General features: G+C 43.9%; 1 protein-coding gene across 3 annotated transcripts in view; it reads right to left on the reverse strand.

Annotated features, from left to right (window-relative positions):
• Positions 1-20704, reverse strand: part of PLXDC1 (plexin domain containing 1) — a 77273-nt gene that overhangs the window by 45782 nt on the left and 10787 nt on the right. For all 3 annotated transcript variants that reach the window (XM_053361427.1, XM_053361428.1, XM_053361426.1), the window contains one exon: positions 10447-10610. In XM_053361427.1, coding sequence (XP_053217402.1) covers positions 10447-10610 — 164 coding nt within the window. The remainder of the gene's footprint in view (positions 1-10446; positions 10611-20704) is intronic.

Below are 20704 nucleotides of genomic sequence, written 5' to 3' on the forward strand. Positions count from 1 at the left end.
GCGGGTTTTCCATAGATAACATTAAGTCGTCCGCGTATGCTTTTAATTTGAATTCCTTTGTTCCTATTTTGATCCCTCGGATCTCAGATGCTGCTCTCATTTTATTTAGAATTATCTCTAGTGCCATAATAAATAAAAGAGGGGATAGAGGGCACCCCTGTCTTGTTCCTTTTTCAATTTTAAAGGAATTTGTTAAGTTGTTATTTATAATCAATTTTGCATCTTGATTCGAGTATATTGCCTTTATTCCGTTCATAAACTCGCCCTCTAACCCTGCTCTTTCCATGCTCTTCAGTAGGAACTTCCAAGAGACATTATCAAATGCCTTTTCTGCGTCTATAAAAATTAGTGCCGCAGGTATTTCGTTCTTACACTCCAGATATTCTATAATGTTTATGGTATGCCTTACGTTATCTTTGAGGAACCTATTTGGAAGGAATCCTGCTTGATCCTTATGTATTATATTTACTAGGCACTTTTTAAGTCTACTTGCCATCACTTCCGCAAAAATTTTATAATCGTTATTTAAAAGTGATATGGGTCTATAATTTTTAATGTTCAATTTGTCCGTATCTGGTTTAGGGATCATCGTAATATGAGCCTCCCTCCATGTCTCTGGTATTCTTCCTCCTCTCAATATACCGTTCATGATGTTACATAGCACTGGTGTTAATTGGTTTTCAAATACTTTGTAATATTTAGCTGACAATCCATCTGGTCCTGGGGCTTTCCCTATTTTCATTTTCTTTATCACCTTTTGGATCTCTTCTGCTTTTATAGGGTTATTAAGTTGGGTTCTTTCTTCCTCTGTTATGGTTCTCCCGTTATATTCTTCTAGGTATTTTTCTATTTGGGTTATGTCTTCCTTCTCTTTTTTGTACAACTTCTCATAAAATTTGAGGAAATTCTCCTTTATTTCTTTTGGGTCTTCTATCAGTTGTTCCTCTATTTTAATTTTGTTTATCACATTTTGTTTTTGTCTTTTTCGTAATTGCCAAGCTAATAATTTACCCGTTTTATTAGCTGACTCAAAGTATTTTTGTTTCATTAGTTTAATTTTCCATTCAGTTTCTTGACTTATTAACATTGAGTATTGAGATTGTAACATCTTTCTTATTTGGATATTTTGTTCATCTTTCGGGTTTGTTGTTAATTTTCTCTCACACTCTCTTATCTGAATTAGGATTTCCTCTTTCTTCTGTTCTCTTACTTTCCTCCTATAACTATTTTGTTGAATGAAAAACCCTCTTAAAACAGCCTTACTGGCGTCCCAAACTATATCCAAACTTATTTCCGTATTGAGGTTCAAATCCAAATAATTTTTTAGAGTGGTTTTAGCTTTTCCGACCACTTCATCATTTTCCAATAGATGTTCATTCAATCTCCATCTGAATCCGCCTTGTGATTTACCTTTTATTTCCAAAACTACCGAATTATGATCTGAAAGAGTTCTAGGTTGAATTTCACACTTTATAGTTCTTAAAGTAAATTCCCTTGAGACCCAGATTTGATCAATTCTGCCCCAGCTCTTATGTGGCTCTGAGAAGAAGGTGAATTGTTTCTCTAATACATGTTTATATCTCCAAATGTCTATTAAATCTAAACTTTCTTCCAACTTATTAAAGGATCCTGGCAATTTCCCTTGATTATTTTTCCCCCTTTCTGATTGTCTGTCCAATTCTGGTGTCGGTACTCCATTAAAGTCTCCTAGTAGAATTGTCTTATTACATTCTACCTCTAATAAGATTTGTTCCAATTTTTTAAAGAATTCCGATTTATTCCAATTTGGGGCGTATATATTTATCACATTGATTTTCTCCCCCTGGAAATTAATTTGTACCCCTAAAATCCTTCCTTCCTCGTCTTTACAGATCATTTTGGGTTCCCATTTTTCTTTCACGTAAATCACTACCCCTCTTTTCTTTTCAGTTGTACAATTTGTAAATTCCGCCCCCAACTTTTTGTGCACCAAAATATGTTTGTGCTTTTTGATTACGTGTGTCTCCTGTAAACAAATTAGATCTAAGTTCTTTCTTTTCAACACATTTACTATTTTATTCCTTTTAGTTTTTTCGTTCAAACCATTCACATTCCATGACAAAACTTTCAGATTCATCGTATTGACTATTTTTCCGTTTACCAACAGCTAATAGTTTAAATTCGAGTGGTTTTATTCTCCCTGTTCACCTCTCCCTCCTCTTCTTCCTCCTCCTCTACAATCTCCTCCTCCTCTTCTTCCTCTACTTCTTCTTCTCTAGCTTTGTCCTCTTTGTCTTTCCACGGTTCGTTTTTCTTTCTCCTCTCCTCTGGACCACCATTTTTTCCTTCATATCTCTCCTCTACTCTTCCTAAATCTTTTTCATATCTACGTAGGAATTTCTTCACTTCTTGAATCTCAACAATTCTAAACCTTTTATCTTTGTAAAAAAAGGAGATCCCTTCCGGGAACTCCCATCTATATTGTATGTTATTCTTTTTTAGGACACTTGCCAGCTGTTTATAACCTTCTCTTTTGCGCAGGAGTCTAGTTGGTATCTCTTTAAAGATGATGATCGGTCTGCCATCAATAATTAATCTTTTTTGATAGCTTGTTTTCAATATCACATTTTTCATCTCTATCGAGCTAAAAATAACTAAGCAATCTCCTGCGACTTTTTTTGATTTTATTTGCTTAGTCTTTGATTTAATTCTGAAGGCGTTTTCTATCGTATATGCAACCTCTTCTTCTTTCAGCTCCAGCCAATTGGCTAGTTCCTTAATCATCTTTTCTTTGATATTTTCATTTATTTCTTCTCCTACTCCCCTAAATTTCAGATTTAACTGCTTTTGTTTCATTTCAATCATCGCTAAGTTGTCCAGAACTTGGTCTTGGTTTTTATTCAGTTCTCCTATCTCATCTTTTAACCTATCTGTCTCCTTTCTATGTTCTTTCATTTCTTTCTGCATTTTTTTATTTGCTTCTTCCAAAGATTTTGACCGACCTGTCAGATCCTTTATTTTATTTGACAATTCTCCTACTGCTCCTTCTATTTTTTTATCTAGTAACTCATGCATTTCTCCTAATTTTTTCTCCATATGTATTTCATTCTGTCTGAACTCTTCTTTTATTTTTAGCCACAAAATATCCAAGTCTTTAATCTCTTCTTGTCGGGATATTTTCCTTTCTGATGGTGTCCCTCCTATCTTTTTCCCATTTTTCCCCGACATTTTGTCCTTTTCTGGTGTTGAGTTAAGACTCTTGTAATATTTTTCCTCTCCCCTAGGGGGCGCACAGTCTAAGCCCTATCCTGCTGAGTTTCTGACGTTAAGTTCACAAACGCTTTAGAACTCTCAGGTTTCTCAAAGAGATATGTGGGAACTGAGTGTATTTCAAATTATTCTCAGTCCCTTTAGTTTCCAACCAGTACGTTAATGCTGCCAAGTTGGCTTAAATAATTTCCAGCTTCAATTCTAAGATCTCAAATACCTTAATGCAAATTATTCTAAGTTCTAAGTTATTTCAATAGTATTTCAGTAATACTATTTCAATATTATTTCAAATTAGATTGTACTAGCCAAAATAAAAAAAAAGGGAAAGAGAGACAAATCCTAACAAACAGAACTTTAAACAAAGTAAATTTAACATATATCTAACTTTATCTTATGTAAAGACTCCTTTTCTTCCCTTCTAATTATGTTTCAGCCACTTGGTCAGCTTAATCCAGTTTCAAAATTTCACCCAAAGAAAATATCAATGTTAGAAAGTAAGTCACCGCAGATAAATCTCTTTCCAGAATCTGTATTCTTCAGCCACTTGCTGGCTTAATCCAATATTTGGTTACAGTTGGGAGGAGGGGTCCAGAAATTTAAGCCCCCAAAAATCAGGTCCGAACCATAAGGTAAGAGTAGTTGAATCCTCCAGTAATTTTAAATATGTTCCTCTTTTAAGTTCAGTTGCACTTTAGTCTCCAAAGCGAACAAACAAACAAACAGAAAAAGCCAAAGAAACCAAGTTCAAGATCTTTAAGGGTCCGATGTATTCAAATTTTAAACCAGTCTTTCAGGGAAGAGGAGTAGGTGTGTAAACAAAGTTTGGATTCATCTATATGGGATCAGTTCATATCCAGTTTCTCAAAGGCAAAGAAGAAAAAAGCCAGGAAAAGGAGAAGAGAAAGGGGTTAAAACTCCAAAGTCTTTAAGGGGGGGAGGTTGGTATCTCCGTTTGGAGTTTAGCCAAATGCCCAAAATTTCAAACTTCCCTCCAAGAAAGGCAGGTAAGTGAAAGTGATTATTTATTTGTTTGGAGGCTTTTATTATATTTCGTCTTTTTCTCCCTTTCCTCACCTTCCCCCTTATGCTCCAATGTTGTTATTTAGTGCTTCAGGGTAATTATCCCTCTATCCCCACTCAGTCTTTTTTAGTCCCTTATTTTTGGAATCTTTTCCCCCAGAAAGAATACAAAGTTTCTTGAGGTCTATTTAGTTGCTTAGTTGTTACTTGTCTTTCCTTCGCCTCACCAACAAAGTTGCTGAGGGCTTTCACTTTTCTGTTCTCTATAGCAGATGATTAGTCATTTCCTTTCTTTACTCTTGCGACTATATTTCCTGCGCCATTTTGCTCTGGAAGAACAAGTCGGGTTCCTCAATTAAAGCTTTATATATCCAGAGACCCTCTTATTGTTAGCTTAAAGTTTTTAGTACGTCGTTTTTGCCATAATCTTGAGGGTTCTGTTCTTAAAGTTGCGGAGATTTGTCGCTTTTCCAGTAGGAGCTAGAGGCATCGCTACACGGGGTCCGCAGAGCTTACCGTTCGCGTTTCTCAGTCCCGTCGCCTTCGAGTCCCTTTAAAAAAAAACCCGAAAAAACTTCGGGACTCCTCCAACGCTGCTGGGTAGCTTGTCCCTCAAGGGTACCCCCCTTGAGATTTTGGGGGTCGCAGTGCCCTTGCGTTGCCCCCGAGCCCCCGTGAAGCTCGGAAAAGCTCTCAGCGTCTTTTCCGCGCTCCTTGCTGCTTGCGATCCCAAACCGGAAGCAGGCATGTCAACACTTCAAGCCCCCTACATCTCTGCGCCCCACAGCAAGTGATAATGGCTTGAAATTAGGCTGAGCCTCTCCCTTTCTGCACCAGCTGCTGACAGCTAAGAGTGCGCAAACTTCGCGGCTATGATTCCTGGCGCCACACCACTGAAGTGTGCATCGCTGGTCCTCCCCTCACCCCACCCACTGCACTTCTGTATTGATTTAAACTCATTAGAATTCGCTCCCCTTTCATCTAGACACGGCTCACGCTCTTAATTCCAAAGCGCATAAGCAATGCGCCATTGATCTGAGCCACTCGGGGGAATTCTCTGCTGCTACAATCAAGCGCCTCCTGAGCTTTTCCATTTCCCAACGCATCACAGAGGTGCACGAACCTTCCCACAACCGGTCTGAGCAGAAGTTTTCCACATTGCCTCTTCTTGCCAGCCATCAGACCATTACAGGATTCTTAGTTAAACACAGCACATAGTTAAACGGTGGAACTCACTCCCGCAGGAGCAAGGGATGGCTTTGGGTGGCTTTAAAAGAGGAGTGGACACATTCATGGAGGTATGAGGCTGTCCGTGGCTACTAGCCACAACGGCTGTGCTATTCCTCCACAGTCGGAGGCAGCGATACTTCTGAATCCCATTTCAGGTGGGGCCTAATTAGGCTGAGAAAATGACACCCGTTTATTTACTTTTATCCTGCCTTTACCCACAAGTGCTTTCAGGGCAGCTAATACAGTGGTACCTCAGGTTAAGTACTTAATTCGTTCCGGAGGTCCGTTCTTAACCTGAAACTGTTCTTAACCTGAAGCACCACTTTAGCTAATGGGGCCTCCCTCTGCCGCCGCGCCGCCAGAGCACGATTTCTGTTCTCATCCTGAAGCAAAGTTCTTAACCTGAAGCACTATTTCTGGGTTAGGGGAGTCTGTAACCTGAAGCGTATGTAACCTGAGGTGCCACTGTAAATCCGAAGGATCTCACCGCTGCAGCCCTTCATCTTCAGCAGGCATAGGCAAACTCGGCCCTCCAGATGTTTGGGACTACAATTCCCACCATCCCTGACCACTGGTCCTGTTAGCTAGGGATGATGGGAATTGTGGTCCCAAACATCTGGCGGGCCGGAGTTTGCCTATGCCTGATCTTCAGCAACATCCCTCTAAGGTAGGTTAGCCTGAGAGAAAGTAACTGGCCCTAAGATCAGTCAGAGAGCTTCATAGCAGAGTGGGGATTTGAACCCAGATCTACCACCCCCTGATCCTACTCTAGAACTGCAAAACGGTGGCCTCTTCCTCCTCCTTCAGCACCACAATCGTAATACAGTGGTACCTCGGGTACTTAATTCGTTCCGGAGGTCCGTTCTTAACCTGAAACTGTTCTTAACCTGAAGCACCACTTTAGCTAATGGGGCCTCCCACTGCCGCTGCATGATTTCTGTTCCCATCCTGAAGCAAAGTTCCTTTTTTATATATATAAAGATATTTATTAAGTTTCCAATTTTATACAAACAAAAAGAAAAAAGCAAAAAAAACCACACATACAGTTCTCAATCCTTAATTTTCAATGACATATTTCCCTGACCTCCTCATACCTCCCCTTCTTGTATTCCAATTCAAATTATTTACTCAGCAAATCCTTATCTCAAAACATTACAGCTGGAAACCCCTTAATTTCAATCCAACATCCTTCAACATTCTTTAATTTTACAATATTTCTGTAAATAGTCCTTAAATTTCTTCCAGTCTTCTTCCGCCGACTCTTCTCCCTGGTCACGGATTCTGCCAGTCATTTCTGCCAATCCCATACAGTCGATCATCTTCATCTGCCATTCTTCCAGAGTGGGTAAATCTTGCGTCTTCCAATACTTTGCAATAAGTATTCTTGCTGCTGTTGTAGCATACATAAAAAACGTTCTGTCCTTCTTTGGCACCAATTGGCCGACCATGCCCAAAGTTCTTAACCCGAGGTACTATTTCTGGGTTAGCGGAGTCTGTAACCTGAAGCGTATGTAACCTGAAGTGTCTGTAACCCGAGGTACCACTGTATAACCTTCCACACGGTTTGGTTATTTTTTTTATATATAAAAATGTAAAGATTTCCAATGACTCATCTAAGTTGTCCCTTAGGACCAGAACGGCAGAGAACAAAACAAAGTTTTATGTTCAATGAAATGTAACCAAAAATATCCTTGGCGTAGAGTTTTCAGTGGGCTTACATAACAAAGGGAAGTGTTTGGCATAATCATTTTAGGAAACACTGGATAAAATGTGGCCTTTGCAGTAACTGTACATCAGGGGATATGTATATGGGGGATACAAGCTCAATGCAGATACAGTGGTACCTTGGGTTACATACGCTTCAGGTTACAGACGTTTCAGGTTACAGACTCTGTAACCCAGAAATAGTACCTCAGGTTAAGAACTGTTTCAGGTTAAGAATGGACCTCCAGAATGAATTAAGTTCTTAACCTGAGGTACCACTGTAGTGCATCTGATATACAGTGGTGCCTCGCAAGACGAAATTAATTTGTTCTGCGAGTCTCTTCGTCTTGCGGTTTTTTCGTCTTGCGAAGCACGGCTATTAACGGTACTTAGAGGCTTTAAGAAAAAGGAAACAAACTCGCAAGAACTCGCAAGACGTTTTCGTCTTGCGAAGCAAGCCCATAGGGAAATTCGTCTTGCGAAGCGACTCAAAAAACGGAAAACTCTTTCGTCTTACGAGTTTTTCATCTTGCGAGGCATTCGTCTTGCGAGGTACCACTGTAAAGTACAATGCCTACATTAGGAGTGGCCAAACCCCACTCCAGAGGTCTGGTCCAGTGCCACAAGCAAATTTTTATGACACCTCCTGCCTCAACACCCCACCCATTTTGGTGGTGGCGATATGATAAGAGAAAGCAGGCATAGTGCTGGGCTGAGCAGGATGGGGGTTAAACTTCCCTTCACAGCCCATTCATTGCCTGGCTGCAAACCAACCCCAGATCAAACTGGCCGATTGTTTGATGAGTGCTGAAAGGCGATAACCCTTCTCTTCAGCCGATCTTCATGAATTACATAGCTCCGTCAATAGAGCATGAGACTCTTCATCCCAGGGTCATGGATTCGAGTGAAAGATTCCTGCATTGCAGGGGGTTGGACTAGATGACCCTCACGTCCCCTTCCAACTCTCTGATTCTGCGATGAGTGGCTCTGCATGTGAGTGTCCTGTGTTGCACGCACATCCAAGAGTGTGGGCCATGTCTGGCCACGTCCACTGGAGGATGGTGCAGTGTCTAGAGCATGGGTAGGCAACCTAAGACCCGGGGGCCGGATCTGGCCCAATCGCCTTCTATATCCGGCCGACGGGTGGTCTGGGAATCAGCATGTTTTTACATGAGTAGAATGTGTCCTTTTATTTAAAATGCATCTCTGGGTTATTTGTGGGGCATAGGAATTCGTTCATTCCCCCCCTCCCAAATATAGTCCGCCCCCCCACAAGGTCTGAGGGACGGTGGACCGGCCCCCTGCTGAAAAAGTTTGCAGACCCCTGGTCTAGAGTGGTGGGACTAGGACCTGAGAGGCCATGAAGCTCACCAGTGACATTTGGGCCAGTCACTAACTCTCAGCATGGACAGGATAAGATAGAAAGGGGAAGAAGCACACAAACCACCTTGAGCTCCTTAAACGAAAGGTACTAGTAGTAATAATAATAAATTTAAAAAGTAAGAAGTTAGTTGTCCCTGATCTGCATGATATTGTTATGTGGGGGGGGGGCATTGCTCCTTGCACCCCTTTCAGGCCTGTGATCCAGTAAGTGTTAGAATCCAGTAGAAAAGACTGGTGAACCTCTGTTAAGGTAACAGCTTTAGCTAGTCACTTACGTGTATCTCAACAAATGAGTTACGTTGCAATCGCTACAACCAGGTTCCTGTGCTCTCCAGGGCTTAATGGGGGGGCTTTCCCCCCCACCTCCTCACCTAGTTGCTAGGTTGTGTGTGAGAATGCTGAAAAGCTGAATGCTAGAAGCTGGAGGGGATATATATATATATATATATATATATATATATATATATATATTGCTCTGTGCTGGATCCAAAGCTGTGACTAATGGAGAAGTGAGATCTGTCGGGGTCTTAAAGCTACAAGCCCCTCTCTCCTATGCTCAGATTCTATATACGTGTAAATAAAGACATATACATGGGACGCGGGTGGCGCTGTGGGTTAAACCACAGAGCCTAGGACTTGCCGATCAGAAGGTTGGCGGTTCGAACCCCCGCGATGGGGTGAGCTCCCGTTGCTCGGTCCCTGCTTCTGCCAACCTAGCAGTTCAAAAGCACATCAAAGTGCAAGTAGATAAATAGGTACCGCTCTGGCGGGAAGGTAAACGGCGTTTCCGTGCACTGCTCTGGTTCGCCAGAAGCGGCTTAGTCATGCTGGCCACGTGACCCGGAAGCTGTATGCCGACTCCCTCGGCCAGTAAAGCGAGATGAGCGCCGCAACCCCAGAGTCGGTCACGACTGGACCTAATGGTCAGGGGTCCCTTTACTTTTACCTATCGAAATATACAGTGCTTTTTTCCTTTAAAAATGTTTAGGGCCACTCTCATTTTGACTCAAGAAAATCACCATTTAATAGTTCAAATCAGGAAAAATAAATACAGTAAATGGACAAAAGTACAAAGATGTTTAGGGGTAGGCATACTCCTGCATCCCCCCAGAAAAAAGCACTGGACATTTCTATTAATGGTACCCCAGTCTCTGCTGACCTTCATCCTTAAGGAAACCAAGTCCTTGGAAGGATCTTGGAATAAATGGAGCCTCTCGCTGCTCAAAGATTGGGGTGACGTGCAGAAATCTCTTCCTCAGAGCTACCTCTCCTCTGCTTTTCCTACAAATATTTGCTACACTTTGTTTAGCGACACAGCGTCAAAAAAGGAACATTCCTGTGTGTATATGTGGGGGGGTTCACAACAAGGCCTCTTATGAGTGACAAAAGACGTTTCCTTTTTTCCTGGCTGTTGTGCTGCCACCTCCGTCTGCCGAGCAATTTTGGGGGAACAGAGAGAGGCGGGAGAGACAGAACTGCTTACTCAGGTAGTGGGGGAGAAAACTAGTTAAGAGTGGGTTTCTGGTCCGCCTTTTTGGGGGGGAAAAAGGGGGCCCCGAGGCAGCTCACAAAGCTTAACGCAAATACAAAATGCAAGCAATAAAATGCAACTTCAATTCTTGCAAGACAGCGAACTCCCAACATCTTTAAAACATACACACCAAAAAAATAAAATAAAAGTCCAAGTGACACCACACTTTGGTTCAGAATTGACCTGGGGGGCTGCCAGCGGCTGATCCCTGCCCTATCTGATCCAAACATGTTTTTCACAAAGTAAACAAGGCTTACTCAAGTCAGAAAACTTTCTGCCCAACTGACACATCCTTGGCTCGCGTGCTGTTCCCTATATGCGACACTCACCACAATCTGTGTCTCATTGTCCGTCAAAGTGTCAATAGCCAGGCTCCCGCCAATTAAATCTTCGCTGATCCGAGTCCTCGTGTCTCTTGGCGAGGTTTCCCGCGTCTTTCGCTCCCAGGAATGAGGTTCTATCCCAACCGCGGAGACATCTCTCTGGGTCCAAGCTGTAGGGAGAGGAAGAAAAGTGAAGAATGATTTTGAGAAGCCAAGGCCATATTCCACACCAGCCTTGCTTCACATGCTCTGTGAGTGCTTCTGCCTATCTGAATTGTGCCCTTAAGAAGAAGAAGAAGAGTTTGGATTTGATATCCCGCTTTATCACTACCCGAAGGAGTCTCAAAGCGGCTAACATTCTCCTTTCCCTTCCTCCCCCACAACAAACACTCTGTGAGGTGAGTGGGGCTGAGAGACTTCAGAGAAGTGTGACTGGCCCCAGGTCACCCAGCAGCTGCATGTGGAGGAGCGGGGAAGCGAACCTGGTTCCCCAGATTACGAGACTACTGCTCTTAACCACTACACCACACTGGCTCCCTTAAACTCTGATACTGACTCTCGGTTGCCTGGATGGAAAACAGAGAGAGGGATGTGAGGCTGTCTGCAGGAATGACCCTGCTACAAACCTTCCTTCCCTGCCAGCCAAACCTGGGTGCATTAAATGCCTTTCATTGTCAAAGGAGCCTCACTGATCCACAAGAGATTTACAGGGGCAGATGCCTCTTCCATCCCCAAAAAAGCTACTGCTTTGTTCTTTTGTCCTTTGTGCATGGCTTTGTGGGGCGGTTTGTTGAGGATATAATTCCTTCTGTTTCCAAACTTCCGAGGAGAGCGCTGGGCCTTACGTAGCCGAAACAGGACCACCAATGGGCAAGAGGGAGGTATCAGGAGGGGAGATCCCAAGGCTTGCAGAAGTACAAAGCCGCCCAATGAGGACTGAGCATGCTCAGTGGGTGCTTCCAAGCTGTCACTATTTTTCAGTGGGATTCAATCACATACCAGGAAATCAAAGTTGTGCAATTTCAGTTGGATCGGGAGGTCCAGCACAATACACTCGCTTCCCCCAAAGTTATGAGCTTTTTGCAAAAATGAAAGTGATGGAGAAATGCACTGGAAAGTGTGAGATGACACTTGCTTTGACACAAAGTCGTCTCCCTGCGAAGAAATCAGAGCGAATGCATAATAAAGTGGTGCTGTGGGTTAAACCATAGAGCCTAGGACTTGCTGATCAGAAGGTCGGCGGTTCAAATCCCCGCAATGGGTGAGCTCCCATTGCTCAGTCCCTGCTCCTGCCAACCTAGCAGTTTGAAGGCACATCAAAGTGCAAGTAGATAAATAGGTACCGCTCAGGCGGGAAGGTAAACGGTGTTTCCGTGCACTGCTCTGGTTCGCCAGAAGCGGCTTAGTCATGCTGGCCACATGACCTAGAAGCTGTATGCCGGCTCCCTCAGCCAGTAAAGCGAGATGAGAGCCACAACCCCAGAATTGGCCACGACTGGACCTAATGGTCAGGGGTCCCTTTACCTCCATGGAAATGAACCAGGATGAACACGCAATAAACAAGTCGTCTGGAAGCACCCTGGCTGTTTTGGCAGAGGAGAGGACATGGAAAACTGGATAGAAGAAGGATTGGGAAATTGTTAAGGAGGGCAGGGCTAGGGGCATACCTAGGGGTTGGCCAGGATGGTCCCCCACCAATGGTGCAGGCCGGGGTGGTGGTGCAAAAATCATGCCCCTCCACTCTGGCTCAGCTCCCCTGTCAAGGACTCAAGGGATATGGGGGCGCCGAGAAAGCTCCTTGCCAAAGGAACCCAGGTATGCCTCTGGTGATGACCCATTGGAACTTGGCACTGCAACATTATGTTGCAGGTCTTGCTCATCCTGTTCTGTTCCTTTCCTAAAGCCAGGGATTGGGATTAGTTCATTGATTCTCGTGTGCAGCAACTGCAGACCGGATGCCAAGATTTCAGATGTTCAGAACATTTGATGCTGGGATGGGTGGAGGAGAGCTGAAAATGAAGCAAGGGAGCCCAAGTCCATAACCTCTGGAAATAACTGGCATGGTCAGTCCCTGACCCCTGTCATATGGATTTGCAGCAAAGGCGTGTATTTGCCACACACACACACACACACACACACACACACACACACACCAACCTCTTCCGGGCCCTTTATAAAATGCTTTTGGCGCCTATCAAAGGGGTTTTGTCTCTCTCGTGCATCACTGGGACGCCTTGGGCAGCTCCAACTTGGCCTCAGTCACCCATCCGTAAAACGGGAATAGCACTAACCCACACTAGAAGGTTGCTAAAAGGGACAAACCTAATCAGGCCTATGCAGTACTTTGCAAATTAAAAAAACGTTATATAAATGGCAATTAGTAGTTGCAAAGCATCTTGTTTACGAAATGCGCTGTATAGATGATTCACGGTATAATAATAGCTTACAAAATGAAGGTTTTTCTTGGCACAGGATTTTGAAGGCTTTCATTGGTCTGAAATAAATACACTCGGTGATAACTTTAAAACTCAGTTTTTGGTGCCAGGGGTTATTCCTAGAACATGCAAAACAACCAGACAGGCAACAGCGCCTCTGAGAAAGTACAGATGGCCTTTCTCACTCCCATCCCATATATCTGAGACAAGCAGGTTGTCTGAAGATACATTTTGAGTTAAGAACATTAGAAGATGCCTCTTGAGAAGGCCGCAAGCGGGGCAATGAATTGCCTCTCCTGAGTTGAGCATCTCTTCTTTCGGTACTAAAACTCTGGCTACAACAAGAGATAGGGCAATAACCAGCCAACATGTATTCAGCCATTACCAGATACTAAACATTCTAAATGAAACTGGTGTACAAGCAATTCATCCTACTCTTCCAAGCAAATAAGGGCCCATTCCAAGGCACGAAGTTCTGGTTTGCCACCTTTTGAAATAAGAAAAGTCACATTACGATCTAAAGAGCACCCTCTCAGAATGACAGTGAGATAATAATCACAGTGATTAGTGTGTCAGTGACCAGGATTTGAACCTCCTTTTTGTATTACAGTGGTACCTGGGGTTACATATGCTTCAGGTTACAGACTCTGCTAACCCAGAAATATTACCTCGGGTTAAGAACTTTGCTTCAGGTTGAGAACAGAAATCGTGCTCTGGCGGCGCGGCGGCAGCAGGAGGCCCCATTAGCTAAAGTGGTCTTCAGGTTAAGAACAGTTTCAGATTAAGAATGGACCTCCAGAATGAATTAAGTACTTAACCCGAGGTACCACTGTATCCTTTTTAAAATTAAATTTCCAAAATTTCACGACTTCAAATTGAATAATTACATTGTTTCATAAACTGACTTCCTGCTCACAGTTCCACAGTGTGTTTTCGTCCTCGCAAGACGAATGCCTCGCAAGACGAAAAACTCGTAAGATGAAAGAGTTTTCCATTTTTTGAGTCGCTTTGCAAGACGAATTTCCCTATGGGCTTGCTTCGCAAGACGAAAACGTCTTGCGAGTTCTTGCAAGTTTGTTTCCTTTTTCTTAAAGCTGCTAAGTACCGTTAATAGCCATGCTTCGCAAGACGAAAAAACCGCAAGACGAAGAGACTCGCAGAACGAATTAATTTCGTCTTGCGAGGCACCACTGTACTTAATAGTTTTTCTACGGCTACTCCATCTCGAATCCGGCCCACAATTTCATTTAACTATAATACTTTCTCATGTAGTCCATGATAGGCAGGATTTTGAATCTCCACTGAGTCACAAAACATAGGTCACTTCTAGACTGCCTTTTCAGGTAGGATTCAACCATAACACCATCCAATTTGTGTTGCACAATTATAGCTGATTTCACAATTACAGTGGTAGCTTGGTTTAAGAACAGCTTGGTTTATGAACAACTTGGATTAAGAATGCTGCAAACCCGGAAGTACGTAGGTGTTTTGGTTTGTGAACTTTGCCTTGGAAGCAGAACATGTTTCGCTTCCTGTTGAGTGTGTCCCATTTGTAAACTGAGTCCGCTGCTGCTATGGGAAAGAACACCTTGGTTTAAGAACAGATTTCCGGAACGGATTAAGTTCGTAAACCAAGGTACCACTGTATAACAATCCCCAAAAGATCAGATTTTTATTTTTATTTTGCAATAGGGAAAGTGACAGAAAAATGCCCTGGAAAGAATGGGATAACACCTGCTCTGGCCCAACATCATATAACCTCCCTGCAAACAAATCACCACAAATGCTGAGTAAACACCCCGGTTGCCTGGAAGCACCTTGATTGAATGACCTTTAGTTCGTCATACACTCTCAGCCTAGCCTACCTCAAAGGGTTGTTGCGATGATAAAATTGTAGCGCACGGTGAGGGGTCCGTGTAAGCTGTTAAGTTGTGGGTGAACATATCAGACGACACAGCGATTCTTCAAACAGCTCTTGTTTACTCACAGGCCAGAACAGAACTGAACTGAAGAGCTCAGCCTGCCTGCTTATATAGAGCTCCACTACAACGCAACAGTAACCATTTTCTGTAACTATCCAATCACTGAACGTCACTTTCAATCCCTTATTTGCATATGTGGACCTGAACTATCCTACAGTATCCCCCTGCTGGCCCAGGGTGAGAACTTCAGTACATAGCATAAGCTACCCTTAAATTCCTTGGAGAACGGTTGGGATTGAAAGATGCCACACTGTGAGCTCGCTTTTAAAACTTCATGCATGTGCGTCACCTGTTCAAATCCTTGTAACAGAGAGGCTTCTTCTGTGGCGTGCCAATTTAAATCAAGGCGTTGGCCACCATATCTGCCCACTAGAAATAAGGAACCAATGTCACACAGCAGACACGTTATTCTGGTCTTCCTCTCCGGAACCGCTCCTTCTTATGAGGGTTGCCGAGGCATATATTCATCCTAGCCTTGCTTCCTTCCACAAAGCTGCATTTAGGCTGTGGCTTCCAGGAAGGGCCTGGGAATCCAGATGTTTTGCACTGATGCAAAGAGTGGTATGGTGATGGAAACAGGCCCTGGACACTTGCTTTTGGCGAGGGATGGTAGGAAAAATAGGCCGCCGTAATGGAAAGGAAACCTTTTCTTTTTCTTTTTTGTAGACCAGACTTTCAGAGGCCTAGCTGGTTTTAAAAAGCATAGAGCCCACGAATTGATCCTGGATTATACTGGGCCATCAAATGTTGAGAAGGCTGGAAGCGTCAGCTTTTGATTTCTAAAACATGAATATTACAGTCACGTATAGATTGCGTTCCATGTCCTGTCTGATGTGAAGGAACGGTTGGAAGAGCTAGGTATGTTTAGCCTGGATAAGACTGAGACTGAGAGGAGATGTGATAACCATCTTCAAATACCTAAAAGGGCTGCCACATGGAGAATGGGAGCAAGCTTGTTTTCTCCTGCTCCAAAGGCAAGGACACGAACCGACGGCTTCAAGTTGCAAGAAAGTGGATTGTGACTAAACACCAGGAAGAACTTTCTGACAGTAAGACTGTTCAACGGTGGGACGGTCTCCCTCAGAAGGCTGTGACTCTCCTTCTGTTATGTACTGAGTTGAATAGGATCCAAAAGGCAGCAGTCTGATTGGTCCTAGAACAACAGGATTCAGAATGCAGCAGTCTGATTGATCCTAAAACAATAGGATTCAGAATGCAGCCGTCTGATTGGTCCTAGAACAATAGGGTCCAGAATGCAGCAGTCTGATTGGTCCACAGGAGCCACCCAATCCAGCTCCAGGTAGAAGTGAATTCGCAACCTGATTGGCCTACAGGTGAATCCCAGAATTAGCCAATCACATGGGGCCCATTGTGTAAATAATGTATATAAAGCAGACAATCTGGGAGCATGAAATCCACGCTCGACTCAGAGTATATTTCACCTTCTTTGGAGGTTTTTAAGCAGAGGTTGGGTGGCCCTCTTTCATGGGCACTTTAGCTGAGATTCCTGCATTGCAGGGGGTTGGACTAGAAGACCCTTGTAACTCTACAATTCTATGATCCTAAGTGTGCAAGCCTGTGCATACACTATACCGTGAACCCTCTGAATACAAATTAAATTTGTTCTGGGGGTACGTCTGCAACCCAAAAAGTCCGTAGGCAGAGGCGCTGCTTCTGCGCATGCAGCGAAACCCAGAAGTACCGTATTTTTCGCCCTATAAGATGCACCAGACCATAAGACGCACCTAGTTTTTGGAGGAGGAAAACAAGAAAAAAAATATTCTGAATCTCAGAAGCCAGAACAACAAGAAGGATCGCTGCGCAGCGAAAGCAGTGATCCCTCTTGCTGTTCTGGCTTCTGGGATAGCCGCGCAGCCTGCATTCGCTGCATAAGACGCACACACATTTCCCTTTACTTTTTAGGAGGGAAAAAGTGAGTCTTATCGAGCAAAAAATATGGTATACACTTCCGGGTTTGCCGCGTTCGTAACCTGCAAGTTACGTATCCAGAGAGGTACATAACTAGAGGCTCCACAGTCACTGTACCTTTGTAGCACTTTCAAAACACATTCTTTCCCTCAAAGAATTCTGGGTGCTGTAGTTTACCCCTTACCGAGTTAGCAACCCTCAACAAACTACAGTGCCCATAATGCTTTGAGGGAAAGAATGTGCTTTAAAGATATAGTGTGTATACAGCCTGAGAGTAAAAGAGTAGAATTTTATTTTATTTTTTAAAGAGTTGTTGTAACTGGGTGGGAAATTGTTTGACTTCACCGGAGCATCTTGTGCCACACCAGAGCTGTCCTCTCCAACTGCAAAAGTGCATCTCAAGAAGAGCTTTGTATCATTCAAAACCTTGCTTCTGCCATTTTGAACATCAGCATAATATCATTTCCTATTTATTAATTATATTTACACCCCGTCCTACCTCCAAGGAGCTCGCTGCAACAGACAGGGTTCTCCACCCCTCACAAAATCACTGCGTACACAACCATATATATTTTTACTCATGGAACCGCATTCCTGCAGAATACCACAGAGCGGCTAACGGCAAGATGAGAAAACAACAACAAAATATTCTGTTTTCCTTGGTAACATCTCATGAAAGAAATGCATGATGCGACAGAAGTGACGTCATTTTCATTCAGAATTTTGCCACCCCTGCCTCACTTCATTGGCTGCTGTTTGAGGGGGGCAGAATTCTGGGTATGATGATGTCACAACCTTTCTTTCGTTTCTCAATCAAGCCTAGAAGGCCATTTGGCTTAGTCAGTCTCTATGGTTTGGCTGCTTTCCCTCTCATTTCCTGGCGTGAAAATATTAAGCTGAGACAGACTTTATGAAACAGGCAAATGCTGAAAGCACCACGAGACTCATTCCTGCTGGCCACGCATTGCTGACTTTTCCTGTTTACACGATTTTCCAGCTGAAATTGGGCTGCAGGCAAAGGATCTGGGCGAACGTGGGATGTTTTAAAGTGATGCTGGAGCATGCCAAGTTGTTTTTGACTCAGATAACCTTTGCTGTCTATGAAAAGATGTCCCGGCCTTGTTGACTTGCTGACAGATGTACTAAAATTGTTCAGGTGCTTTCCAGGAACAAGGGGCCCTGAAATTTCGCATACACCTGGACGGAGAAACTCTGATTACAGAAGGATGTGAAGATACTTTTGCAGAGCTCCCTCAAAAGTCCTGTTCATTCATTGCTCCTTAGGTGATGAACAATTATATGATAGTCGTCCCCCTAGTTACCGTATTTTTCGCTCTATAAGACGCACCAGACCACAAGACGCACCTAGTTTTTGGAGGAGGAAAACAAGAAAAAAAATATTCTGAATCTCAGAAGCCAGAACAGCAAGAGGGATCGCTGTGCAGTGAAAGCAGCAATCCCTCTTGCTGTTCTGGCTTCTGGGATAGCTGTGCAGCCTGCATTCGCTCCATAAGACGCACACACATTTCTCCTTACTTTTTAGGAGGGAAAAAGTGAGTCATAGAGCAAAAAATACGGTACATTTATTTAGTCTGAGTCTCTGCCTATCAGCAATACAGCTCTGTGGTCCATTGACCCTAAGCTTACTAACCAGCAAGAATATGCCTTGTTGGCTTTGACTGCAATCTGCCACACAGAAGGTGAAAACAGACCCACTAACCCATCTGCAGCTGAAAAATGTAGTTTTTTTCTCAATCCGGAATAATTAGATCCTGCCAGCCACAATGCCGGGTGTGGTTAATTAATATGCATTTGAAAGTCCGCCCCTTGAGTAGGTTATCCACACCTTTTCCTCTCCCTAGGTGAACAAAGGAGAAAGTGGTGTTTTCAAATGGACACACTGCAGGTTAATGTGGGGATCCACCTACAATGGACTTTTATTTTCAGATTGAAACCAGTTTCTCTAGAAGCACTTTTCAGGGGCAAAAAAATTGCAATAGATTTCTTCTCCTTCTCCTTCTCCTTCTCCTTCTCCTTCTCCTTCTTCTTCTCTATACTGCCCTTCATCCGAGGACCACAGGGCGGTTCACAGCGTAAAAACACAAAAATACATTACACCTAGATTGCATGTGGACCACGTAGGAAAAAACAAGTGCTCAGCATCCATTGATTGTAGGATAAGATGGCATGTGTACACAATGGCTGAAGCTGACTAGATTGGCAGCTGTATCTTGCTTCGTGATTGGCAATGGGATAGCAGCATCATGCACTGAACCTCAGGCTGAGAGCACACCATACCTTTAAAGTGCCTTCAAAGGATATCACCCAGCCCCAAGAGAATCCTGGGAGCTGCAGTTTGTTAAGGGAGCTGAGAATTGTAGCTCTGTGAGGGGGTAAACTACAGCTCGCAGGATCCTTTGGGAGGAGGCTGCTTTGAGTGTGCTTGCAGTGTGTATAAAAGGGACATCCGTGGCACTGTGGTCTAAACCACTGAGCCTCTTGGGCTTAAGGTCAGCGGTTCGAATCCGTGTGACAGGGTGAGCTCCAGTTGCTCTGTCCCAGCTCCTGCCAACATAGCAGTTCGAGAGCACGCCTGTGCAAGTAGATAAATAGGTACTGTTGTGGCGGGAAGGTAATCGGTGTTTCCGTGCGCTCTGGTTTCCTTCTCGGTGTCCCGTTGCACCAGAAGCAGTTTAGTCATGCTGGCCACATGACTCGGAAAGCTGTCTGTGGACAAACACTGGCTCCCTTGGCCTGAAAGCAAGATGGGTGCTGCAACCCCACTGTCGCCTTTGACTGGACTTAACCGTCCAGGGGTCCTTTACCTTTACTGTCAGGGAACTGCCATCAGCCCAGAGGTGGAAGAAAAGTTGTGTTACTGGGAGCCTCTGAAGATCTTGCGAAGCAGTTCTTCCTCTGACGAGGAGAGAAGCCCCACCTCCAGTGGGGAAGGGGCACAGGGATCAGAAGATGCTAGGGAGAGCCTCAACACCGAGCCTGAGCAAAGGGGATGGGAGGCAAGTCCCCCTTTGCCAGCGCCCACGTTGCGCAGTAGGTTTGCACGCAGAGAGAGGAGGAGAAGGATGGGGGTCACACGACTGTTATGCTGGGGAAGGTATAAGGACCGCCCACTCCCAGATTCTGCTAGCGACTGAGCAGACATGGACTTGCGACGCTCTGCACTGTAAGATAGTTTGTACAAATAATAAAGCCTGGAAAAGACAGGTTGGAGTCTTGCCTGTTTGTTCTTGAGCAACCACACCATCACCTGGCATTTACCTTTTACCTTGCAGTGTGAAGTGGATACCTTATTTGAGGACATCTTACCAGAAACCACCCAAAATGTGGGTGAGTGATGGTGTACCGAGAAGAGGATTAAACTTAGTGCAAGCTGAAACAACAGGAAGTCAGTAGGAATCAGGCTGTCCAGGTTTGCAGCCCTTGCAGAGGATGGGGGCTTCCTCCTTAAGACTATGTGAGTTCCCTCTCCTTGAATTCTCAGCTTTCATATCAAGGCAGTGAGTCTCCACGCTTTTAATTTACTGGATTATAAAGAAAAGCCCACAGACAGTATTCTCCTCAATTGCTCACTAAGAAGTGATAGAATTAAATAACAGTAAAACACATCTTTCTGTTTGTTGTTCTGGCTGCTCTGCATTGATTTCCATCCCTGTTAGATCCTCACACCACAAACCCTTCGGCTACAGGCCCGAGGCTGCCACTCAAAGAAATGAATGTGTGACTCAACCACAAGGCATCAGAAGGGGAAAAAAATGACAAAGAAATTGTCTTCCCAGCTATATCTAGCTTTGTCTTGAACCCAGCGAGGTCCATTTCTCCGACAGCTGTCTCATGGGGCAGGCTCTGACACTTCCAATAGCTGAAAATCTTAAAAATAAAGGCAGAGCTAGAAGGATG

This window comes from Podarcis raffonei, chromosome 13 (genome assembly GCF_027172205.1).
Source record: "Podarcis raffonei isolate rPodRaf1 chromosome 13, rPodRaf1.pri, whole genome shotgun sequence".
Classification (NCBI taxonomy): Eukaryota; Metazoa; Chordata; class Lepidosauria; order Squamata; family Lacertidae; genus Podarcis; species Podarcis raffonei.